At 42.2% G+C, this 11,444-nt stretch overlaps 1 protein-coding gene across 2 annotated transcripts in view; it reads left to right on the forward strand.

The window, feature by feature from the left end:
• The window catches only part of AP3B2 (adaptor related protein complex 3 subunit beta 2), a 50,096-nt gene extending 40,776 nt beyond the window's left edge, over positions 1 to 9,320 (forward strand). For both annotated transcript variants that reach the window (XM_074233071.1, XM_074233070.1), the window contains exons 17-26: positions 1,679 to 1,787; positions 2,847 to 3,012; positions 4,859 to 5,051; positions 5,208 to 5,268; positions 5,885 to 5,991; positions 6,291 to 6,522; positions 7,638 to 7,722; positions 7,985 to 8,082; positions 8,368 to 8,506; positions 8,811 to 9,320. In XM_074233071.1, the coding sequence (XP_074089172.1) occupies positions 1,679 to 1,787; positions 2,847 to 3,012; positions 4,859 to 5,051; positions 5,208 to 5,268; positions 5,885 to 5,991; positions 6,291 to 6,522; positions 7,638 to 7,722; positions 7,985 to 8,082; positions 8,368 to 8,506; positions 8,811 to 8,961 (1,341 nt within the window). In that variant the 3' untranslated portion in view covers positions 8,962 to 9,320. The remainder of the gene's footprint in view (positions 1 to 1,678; positions 1,788 to 2,846; positions 3,013 to 4,858; positions 5,052 to 5,207; positions 5,269 to 5,884; positions 5,992 to 6,290; positions 6,523 to 7,637; positions 7,723 to 7,984; positions 8,083 to 8,367; positions 8,507 to 8,810) is intronic.
• The last annotated feature ends 2,124 nt before the right edge of the window (positions 9,321 to 11,444 follow it).

An 11,444-nucleotide genomic window follows, 5' to 3' on the forward strand; every position in this document is an offset into this window, starting at 1 on the left:
GAAGAATTCATGATCCCTTTTCTTAAACCCATCACCCAAATGGGAGAGAGAATTTTAAAGAAGCATTTAATTTTTTTAAAAAAAAATTAAAACTATAGGGGGCAGCTAGGTGGTGTAGTGGATAAAGCACCGGCCTTGGAGTCAGGAGTACCTGGGTTCAAATCCAGTCTCAGACACTTAATAATTACCTAGCTGTGTGGCCTTGGGCAAGCCACTTAACCCCATTTGCCTTGCAAAAACCTAAAAAAAAATAAGGATAGGAGTCAAAAAGATCAGGGTAAAAATTCTGCCTCCGCTATATACTATCTGTGTGACATTGAACTAGTCACTCAACCTTGCTGTGCCTCTGTTTCCTCATCTGGGACAGAAAGGGGTTGGACTTGGTAGCCTCAGATGTTCCTTCCAGATCTAAATCTGCAATCCTATGACCCACTAGGTGCAAGGAAAAGTGTGAGCAAAGTCACAGAAGTGAGAAGCTGCTGAATGTGTTTAGGAGGTGACAAGTACCATTTGCTTTTTTGAGAATTAATAGATCATGGAAATGTCTGTCAAGAATATGCTATATCTGGATTTCAGCAAGATATTTTGACAGTCTTTCATGATATCCTTGTGAACAAAGATGGGCAAATGGAAACTGGATAATAGAATTAAGTGACAGAAACTCCCCAAAGAATACCCAATAATAGATATGTGGAAAGGCTCTGTCCTTGCCCTTGTACTGATCATCAATGTTTTTATCCCTGACTTTGGGTAGAGACATAGAAGTTTTGCTTATCAGTTTTTCAAATGACTCAAGTTGGGAGGAAAAAGAAATCTGTTGGATGGCAGCTAGAGTGAGGAACAGAATCTAACAAGATGAGACTTCAGGGATGTAAAGTCCTGTATTTATGTATTTGTTGGAGTCACTAAACAAATACAGAATGGAAACAATGAGTCTAGGAAAAAAAACACACTAAAAAGATACTGGGCTCTTTTGGGTTGCTAGTCAGTGGTGCAGTGCAGCAGTGAGTGGGTGTGAGACACATTGGAGCTCAAAGGTAAATAACTGGTTAATTGGTCAATTTAGTTCACTTGTATTAAAAAAAACTACATCAAGAACACATTGTTTGATCTGCAATTCCCATTCAGGGCATCAATGGCCAATGGATCTTTTCATTCCTTCTTGAAAGGGACAAGGAGTCATTTCATCAAAGCTCCTAACTTTTCCCAAATGCTTCTTAACCCACAGGAGGAGGATCTGTCCCTGATTGAAACCCACATGGGTCTGTTGGGCAACTATACCCAGGTCCCTTTGGTGTGCAGTGTGCTCCCATCCTCCCCATCATGTCCTGTGCCCCACCTTAGTTCTTTGGTGTGCAGTGTCCTTCTTTTTCCTTGCATGTGCATTTAATCTATCCAAGGACATTCCTTTTCTCCTTTATACAGGGTATCTCGCCTCCTTGATTTGTGTGCAGTAGCTCTCTCTTCTCCCCCACCTACTATAAACTATGTAAGATTCCCCTCCCTTCAAAGGAGGAACCAATCTGTCTGGACTTTTAACTGGGCTTAACAAGATATAGATAAGATACCCTAATGAAGAGATGTATCACTATGTAGAGAGTTAGGGAAGAGCAAGGATGGACCAGATTTGACTTTTTTTTGCCTCTCTCTAAATTCTTCTCTTCCCTCATCCACTCAGGTTCCTGAATGGACCAAGTGCTCTAATCGGGAGAAAAGAAAGGAGAAGGAGAAACCATTTTATTCAGACTCTGAGGGAGAATCAGGACCTACAGAGTCAGCAGACAGTGGTGAGAATGGAACTACCCCCACAAGAGAGAATCCCCCCCAATCTATATAACCATAGTGTGTTTCTATAAGGGTGTAGCAATTACCTAAGGATGTCTGTATCTAACTGCACGTATATTCATGTATTGGTAAAGGTATGGTTATATATATGTGTGTGTGTGTGTATATATGTGTGTGTGTGTATGTGTGTGTATATATATATATATATATATATATATATATATATATATAGCATGCATATATATTTTTTTATTATTTAATTTTTCCAATTACATGCAAAGGTAGTTTTCAATATTCATCCATTTGCAAGTTTTTGAGTTCCACATTTTTCTACTATTCTCCCCCCCCCCACCATGGCAGTAGTAGCTCTCTCTTCTCCCCCACTATATCCCATGGCAGATCCTCTTCCCTTCAAAGGAGGAACCAGATTTTAACAATCTGGTAAAAGTTGAACATGTATAGTTGTGTTTAATATATTTCTATATTAGTCATGTTGTGAAAGAGGAATTAGAACAAAGGGGGAAAACATGAGAAAGAAAGAAAAAACAAAAAAAAATCTTAAAGTGAACATAGTATGCTTCCATATATTTTTGCTTGTTTGTGTGTAGAGTCTGAACCCTCCATGAATGAATGTGGGTCCCATCTCCAATAGATTTGTGCACACTGAAGTGTGCATTGCCTTTGTATTTGTCTCATGTGTCTCTGTGTCTTCATCCAATTCAATTGTCTTGGTGTCTATATGTGTCTGTGCATATTATGTGCATTTCAGAATGTGGGTTTGTGCACCTACTGATTCTTATCTATGTGATTGTATGTATATGTATATGTGTGTATGTATATATATATATGTATATATATATATATATATATATATATATATATATATATATAAAAGTTGTGTGATTTGAGCAATCCAGGAGATTTTAGTCTCCACTGAAAGAATCTGAAATCAGGGAGTTAAGTCTTCCTGCTTGAACCCTGAGCCCAGGGACCCTGATCAGGAGTTGAGCAGTCACAGAGCCCTGGCCCTGATCTGACCCTGACCCAACCCTCCACCACAGACCCTGAGTCTGTGACCGAGTCTGAGAGTAAGAGCAGCAACGAGAGTGGCTCAGGAACCAGCAGCGATGAAGAGGACGAAGAGGATGAGAGTGATGAGCAGGAGGCTGATGAGACGAAGAAAGGGAGAAGAAGCGGCCGCAAAACCTCCAGGGAGAGTGGAGAGAGGTGATTTGGGGGTGTCCTTCTCAGACCAGAAAGGACATCAAAGGTCAGACATCAGGGCATGTGGCCAGATAGCTGGCAGTAGCCTGGGGAGGGGATCATTAACAAAGCACAGATTATAGACAGGTGAAAGGGACTTTAGAGATTGTCTAGTCTCTTTATTTCTGACAAATTTGAAGATCTAATAATTTATACTTTAGACTAGTTATGTATACATCCAGGCCAGCCACTGTCCACAGATGCTTCAGGTTAGAGATGATGCTGGTCAATAGTAGGCACCTCCTTATTAGAGTCTTCACACTCCTTTGATTAAACATGATGATCGAGCACTTCTCAACTTTCCCAGAAATAATTCAGAATCTAGCTTGGGTCAAGTTGGAACACAAGATCTTTGAATGCTGTTTGAGTCTATCTCAGGAAATTTTGTTAGAGAACCTAAAATGACTTTTTTAGTCTTAATAATATTTTATTAATAATATTGTGAAGATAATTTTCAATGTTCATTTTTGTATAGTTTCCTCCATTCCTATCTTTCTTCCCCCTCCCCTTGATAGCAAACAATCTGTCATACATACACAATCATGTTAAACATATTTCCATAGTAGTCATTTTGTGAAATCAGAATCAGAACAAAAGTGAGAAAGAAAAAATAAAATTAAAAAGTGAAAATAGTGTGCTTTTATCTACATTCAGACTCGATAAGTCTTTCTCTGATGTGAATTCCATTTTTCAGCACATGTCTTTTAGAATTGTCTTTGCTAATTGAACTTCTGAGAGGAGCTGAGGCTACCATAGTTGATCATCACACAATGTTGCGGTTACTTATACAATGTTCTCCTGGTTCTGCTCACTTCATTCAGCATCAGTTCATGTAAATCTTTGAAATGACTTAAGCTTCTGAGTTCTGATTATACCTTTCATCTTCATTATAGATGACATCAATCTGGGCCTGTCCTCCTCCTGGTTACAAACTGTGACACTAGATTAAATAGGAAATGTGTCTATCTGCTCATCCAAGAGAAAACTTAAAAGTCTATTTTGGAATAGTTGACAGAGTCTAGGTCTGCTGCTGCTTTTTGAGGATTGAAGGGCTACATTGTGGGAGCTTCATTACCATTCCTAGAGTGGCCTCTCATTTGAGAAACATGCAAAGTAGGCTGGGTCCAACCGTTTAGCTCCAGGATGTTGGCAGCTGCAGAGCATAGTGAAGGGGAGAGCTTTTCTAAGAAAGGGAAGGGCCAAAAAGAAGTAGAAGCAAAGGAGATTGCAGGACCCTTGAGATAATGATTATAGTGATAGTTATAAATGCTTTACAGCTTTGAAGTGGTTTTTCATACATTGTCTCATGCCATATAAGGGTAGTTTGAAGGAACTAGGAGTGATTCTCCTGAATAAAAAGACTTATAGGAAATGTGATAACAGTGTTCATGTCCTTAAGAGATTAAAATGCAGAATAGTCTGAGACTTGTTTTGCTTGACTACTGAGGGACAGGGAAGTAGATTTTGGCTCAATATGAGGAAACACTTCGTGGTGATTAAAGTTGTCTGAAAAGTGGCATAGGATGCTTTGAGACATTGTGGACCTCTGTTCCCCTAGAAGACTTCAGGGAGATACAGGGTGATCACTTCTTGAGTATGTTGTAGAAGAAACTCCTGTACAGGTGTAAGAAAAGATGATTGCTAAAGTCCTTTCCATCTCTGAGAGTCTGATTTTGTAAAAGTGACAATGACCATCTTTGCCAAACTAGATAGAAGTCCAGGAAAAGCCTTTCCCCCCTGTTTCAAAGGGCAGGATTTAGGGGGTTTTGAGCTCTGAGAATATGGTCTTGAGCCCTTTGTACCCCTTCAGTGACCAGAGTGAAGAAGAGCAGAAGAAGGTAAAAAGGAAGAAGAAGGCACATGAAAGGAAAGGGACATCTGAGTCCTCAGAGGAAGAGGGAACTGCTTCAGATAGCAGCTCATCAGAATCTGAGTCAGCATCTGAGTCTGAGGAGGAGGAGGAAGAGGACCAAGCAGAGCCTGACACTTGGAGAAGAAAGACAGTAAGAACAAAGCTTTGGGAAAAGGGATAAAGGGATGGAAGATGCAGCCTTTCCTGTAGGGAGTTGTCCCACAAGATTAGCTGGGATGTTGTCCTCTGCTTTTCTCAGATACAGACTATAATGTGTCCCCCTTCCTTTTTTTTACCCTTTGCTCAGCCTCCAAGTAGCAAGATAACCTCCAAACCCAAGGAAATCTCCCTTCTTGACCTGGAAGACTGTGAGTGGGGAAGTTTATTGTTGGGAGGGCAGTGTGCAATGGAGGGGAGAGGTGGGAGCTGTGAGTAGGGGATGACTTTGCTAAATGTTCGGTGTGTGAATAGCTTAATCTTATTTAGTGGATTATGTACAGGGAGTATTGTCTTGACACTACTAGGCACAGGTTTTGGGAATACTTCACCATGTCTGGGTGTAGGTCCAAGTCATGTGTAAACTCTATAGGGAGGTCAGCAGTTCCTAATTTCTTTCTTGGAGTTACCATAGTACATCTCTATTTGGTAATATTGGGAGGGAGGGAATTAAATCCTAGCCTTTTCTATATCTATATCTCTAGCCTATGTCTGAAGAACTTGACTTCTGTTCAGCCCCTATTTCTGGTCCAATGAGGCCTGTCCAATATCTGGCCTCTTGCTGTGGCTGAACAGGTCCTATTCAAGACTGGCAGACCTATCTGAAATTGGCCTCCCTTGTGGCTCACTGTCCATGGTGCTGAACTACATTCTATGACTAAATCTCATTTCTCTCCCCTCCTTAGTTCCTTCCTCAATGATATTGCATTTTTTCCTCCTTCCCTCCAATAGACTGTCATTGTGAACTACTCCCTATCTCCCCCACAGTTGCTCCTCCCAGCATTCAGCCAGTATCCCCACCAAGGGTTGTCTCCAACAGCTTAGTCACTGATCTGGAAGGTTTGACACTCACTGACTCTTCATTGGCACCCTCGGTGAGAGTGGGAACCCTAAATAAAATAAAGCATGCTTCCCCCCCCACCCCATGGAATGGGTAGTGATAAGGGAGATATTGTCCATTTCTGAATCCCTAAGTGACAGGGACAAGCATAGAGAAGTGGGCAGAGGGTCTGATGTGTTGTCCTATTGTACTAATCAATTTCTGTTTTCTCCATTTTCCTTCTTCTGGCCTACTTCTGTAACTTTTTCTTCTCTGGTTTCTCCTATACCCACTTTTATGCTCTATCCCTACTCCTACCCTTTACTTTTCCCTCCTTCTCCTGGCCATCCACAGCTGCTCAGTCCTGTGATGGGTCCTGGGAAACGGCAGGAGCTGCTACACCGTGTGGCAGGGGAAGGGTTGGCTGTTGAGTATGTATTCAGCCGACAGCCCTTCCCTGGGGACCCACATATGGTGTCTGTGTGCATCCACTTCTCCAATAGCTCAGATACCCCCGTGAAGGGTCTACATGTGGGGGTGCCCCATCAGCCGTCTGGCATATACATCCAAGAGTTCCCTGAGATTGGTGAGGGCGGATATAGGGGAAATGGGGGGAGGGCATCCTTGATAGCCTCATAAGTCTTGACCAAGGATTTGTACACTCTGTTTACCAAATCTGTGTCCCATGTCCTTATAAATTCCTCTTGTGAATCTGTATATTTATTGAGGATTATGAGCTTCCCAAGGGCAGGAACAGGAGCCATTAATTCAGTTGGTACAATGAATAAGATATGCAATATCCAAAATCTATGACTTGCCCTACAGGCTAACTCCAGAATTGATAGTATTCTCCACAGATTATGCCTAGAAGACACATTGCTGGGGACAAATGATTCTGCAGGCAGACCAGAGCGATGTTGCCTGGTACAGTAGCGCCCTGGGAATGCTCTTTAGCAAAACAGCCTTGTGTAGGCAGTGCCTAGGAGTCAGTATCTGGCCTAGTGAATGCTTAGTAAGACATGGCTAGTACAGATAGCAACAATATAGACTATGCAGGTATAGACTATACCATGAAGACAGTGTCTGGCACCAAAAATGACTAGTTTAGACATAGATGGTACTTGATATAATATAAATCATGCCTAGTGCATACATGCCTGATACAGAAAGATAGTGACCAATATATGAGTATACAGAGGATGGTGCTCTGAACAGATGGTGCCCATATGTATTGTGTCTGGAAAATAGTTTGACATAAACAGTACCAATATAGAAATTCATTACATGCAAAAGGGGGCCAATAAAACTGGTTCCTGGGAGTCATTGCCCATCATAGATAATGTAATCTTGCTTGCTTTGAGGATGGTCTAAATATGGGGCTGGGAATAGGAAGGTAGGGGAATAATGAGGCAGAAAGATGAGACAAAGCAGGTAGAGGGTGATGGGAAAGGAAGACTCTTGGGCAAAGAGAATTCTTAAGGAAGGAGGATTCTTAAGGAGGAGAAGGAAGCAGGATAGGGAGGAAAAAGAAAGGGAAGATCCTTAGTTAATCTCAGAATTCCATTGAGGTTAATGGTAGAGAGGCAAAAAAAAACCCAAAGAAATAATGGTCTTGTTTCTTTTGGAACTTAATGGGGTCCAAGGATCAGGTTCCCTGGGAAGGGATGGGTGACAGCAGATTTAACCCTTTCTATATCACAGAATCCCTGGCACCTGGTGATTCAGTTACAGCCATCATGGGCATCAACTTCTCTGACTCCACCCAGGCAGCCACCTTCCAGCTATGGTATATGTTGATTTTGCAACCCAAGAAGCCCTAGAGAAAGAAGATTGGGTTCTTTCCTGGAGTAGAAGTGGGGGAAGGGAGAAAACCCCAAGATCAAGTGGGTCTAAAATACAGCCCCATTTCCTGGGATCCAACTTAACCTCATTTCCTAGGGTACAACTCTCATGTCCAAGCCCATCCCTTTGGGATTCTACTTCTAAGATCCAGCCCTTGTCAGGAAGGAAGTTTGTGATTTGGGCCTTACTTTCTTACTTTCCTCCAGCACTCAGACTCGACAGTTCTATGTCACCATCCAGCCACCAGTGGGGGAGCTGATGGCCCCTGTGTTTATGAGTGAAAATGAGTTCAAGAAGGAACAGGGTGAGTCATCAGGAAAGTCCAAAAGCCCAGGGCCCCTCACCATCCCTCTCCAAGGCCACAATATTATTAGCTAAACTCTGTGTCCTAGAAGTCACCTGTTTGCTCATAACCATGGAGAGAGCCCTGGGGTAAGCAGATTGGGAACTTGGATCTCATCATCTTGGCATGCTTGATCTGATGGGGGAGGATTTGGTTCCAAGTCAGAGAGGTTCTGAATAGGTGCCAGATTCTTCCCCACCCCACCTCACCCCACCAACACCAGTTCTTTAATTAATGGGCCCACAGCAAAGCTGACAGGCATGAGTGAAATCACAGAGAAGGTGACCCTGCCAGACACGTGCTCAAATGACCATATTATAGTCCAGAGGGTGAATGCTACAGCCAATCTTGGTCGGATACCCTGTGGGGCTTCTGATGAATACAGGTAAATCAGGGTACAACTAGGAGGGGAGGAACTCCAAGAAGAAGGTAGAAGGAGCCTTATGAAATAGGAGATTCTAATGAAAGACTGGCTGTGGTGGGGAAGGATATGGAAAAAATACTTCGACTTTGTGTGGGTTGAAGGTACCCCCCCAACATAAGACACATAAGTGACACCCCCTCCCTATTTAGGACTGGGAGATCATGACTATCTTGCCTTCTTCATTCTGGCTCCACCAAGAGGGTTTTCTCTGAATTCTTCTCTTTTTCTTTGTACTTGTTCCCCCTATTCCTCTTCTGCCCCAAAGATTTGCTGGAAGAACACTGACTAGTGGAAGTCTGGTTTTGCTAACCCTGGATGCACGGGTGGGTGGAGCTGCTCAGCTAACAGTCAACAGTGAGAAGATGGTGATCGGTACCATGTTGGTGAAGGATGTTATCCAGGCTTTGACACAGTGATTCATTGCACCACCCATCGGTGCCTGCCTCATTAGCTTCTCCCCTTTTTCCTTTGCCCAAAACCATGATGCATTGACCCCTTTCACTACCCCCTTCAGATCCCCATCCAAAGCTTCACACTGGGCCCTGAAACAGTCTCCCTCCTCAATCCCTATTCTCTATTAGTTCCACATACATATACACACACACATATCCCCAATTATATCCTTGATGAAGATCACCTTGTTGATATCTACTGTCACTGTCCTCCACTGGGGAAGTCATTCAGAGTGGGGAGGGAAAAGAGGGAATGACAACTGCCTGCTCAGTGCCTCTCCTAGCCCAATGTACTTTATTTACTTATGGAGAACCTCAATAAAACTTCCCCTTTCACCTATCCCTTCTCTCTGGGCTTTTCTGGAAGTGAATATTGAAGAGAGACAGGGTTGGCACAGATGTACAGAAGCAACCATTATGGAATCCACCCAGTGACTATCATAGGAACTTTTTCACACACCTCTGAGGAGGAACCAGGATTGGCTCCAGTCAGGCAGAAATGATACATAGGATAGTGTACCATGTCTGTTGTCATAGCAGTCACTCCAATCCCAAAATATAACTTGCCTGAGAGATGGAAAGAGAACTTTTGGTTTGAGATATACACATGGACCAGCACATGGGAACTAATTGTTCAAGGGGTATGAATTCCTAAAATGCTCTGGAAGTTGATGGCAGGAAGAAAAATAAAATAACTGGAGGAACAAGAAGACATTGTACAAGAGCATAGAGAAGAGTTCAGAAATCCTGCTTGAGAAGGAAGGAGAGACTCTCCCTTGTTTATATTGACAGGGCTAGATAATGAGGGGGCAAAGTGAGAAATGACAGAAGAAGGGGTGGCTAGGTGGTACAGTGGATAGAGCACCAGCCCTGGAGTCAGTAGTACCTAAATTCAAATCCAGCCTCAGACACTTAATAATTGGCCTTGGGCAAGCCACTTAGCTCCATTGCCTTGCCAAAAAAAAATGACAGAAGAGAACCAAGGGGAAATTAGGGGAGAAAATGAACTCTCCAGTCTCTTCAAGATTGTTCTAAGACTCTGCACTATAGCTTTGTCATCTTAGACTTTTCTATTCATCTTCCTTTCCTCTGTAGTTATCTATAGGTTATCCAAAAGGACTTGATGTGTTAAAGAACAGTTGGTGAAAAGTTATAGATTAGAACTGCACTCCTGGTCCACCACTGGTTCTAGCCCCTAGCTCCAAGTGTAGGTAGATATTGTTAAAAAAAAAAAAAGAAATAAAGAATGGTCTATGCTATTGATGGAGCCAAAAAAAGTACTCAAGGGTCAGAACCCCAAGGAAATCAAGTTCAATGACAATGCTTTCAAGACCTTTTTTGTAAAAAAGAAGAAAATGAAATATGCTATAGAGCATCATAGAGCCCAGAGTTCCATCTGAAATATAGATGAATGTTATTTCAGTATTCTGTGTATTTTGGGACCCAACATCATAATGTACATGTTCTTCTCCAACTGCATACTATACCTATGTACAGGTAGATCCAAAAGGACTTTGGTGTGGAAAGAAAAAGTAGTAAGGAAATTGAATGCAAGTCTATGTAACTAAAAAAGAGGAACCCAGAATCTCAACTCCAAAAATAAAAATGTAGAGACTATGACAGGACACAGGTATCATAAATTTGGAGACAGAAGGGATCTTAAAAGTTATTTAGTCTAGTGCATTTAAAGACTAGTCTACAAAAGTTAAGTAACCTGCCCAAAATTTCATAGAGAAGAGGGGGAAGACAGGTAATTATTAAGCCCATATCACAGACAAATATCTAATTTTATCCTCACAGCCACATGAGATAGATATTAATATCCCCATTTTACAGTTGAGAAAACTGAGGCAAAGGAGTACAAATTCCTTCCAATGATACAGATTTACTAACCCAGGTTCACACAGCTAGTAAGTGTTTGAGGTCAGATTTCCACTTGGACCTTCCTAACTTCAGGCTCTGTACTTTATTAGTGTTCCACCTTGCTGCTGGATATTTAAAACCAGGCCACCTTACTCTAAAAATCTAGGACTCTGGGATGAGACCAGATGTAGGTTTGTAGTAGATCTCCCCAGGGTGAGTGGGGATGGGTGCTAGAAGAAGGAATCAAGAGTCATTTAAATCCAAATTTAATACTAGGGTTTTTATTGTGAGACTGTCACTTTCCCCATGTTTTCTGGTTTAGATCCTTTAGGGGTCCTTAGAACCCTCAAAAGAACTTGCTTCCATAGGGAGCTCCCAATTTTGCTGTAGCCAGGGTAGGTGATAAACCCAGGTCAGAAGCAACTGTTTTCATCAGGACAACAGCCTCTGCCAACCATGAAAGAAGAAAAGGGAAACAACCCAGAAGCCCATTCAGAACTGCTGCAAAGGTTCCTTTGGATTGATACTAGCCATGGGCCCATTGCCCTAGCAGCTAGAACCAGCATAGAATCTCAAAATTTTGG

Source organism: Macrotis lagotis, chromosome 4, assembly GCF_037893015.1.
Source record: "Macrotis lagotis isolate mMagLag1 chromosome 4, bilby.v1.9.chrom.fasta, whole genome shotgun sequence".
Lineage (NCBI taxonomy): Eukaryota > Metazoa > Chordata > Mammalia > Peramelemorphia > Peramelidae > Macrotis > Macrotis lagotis.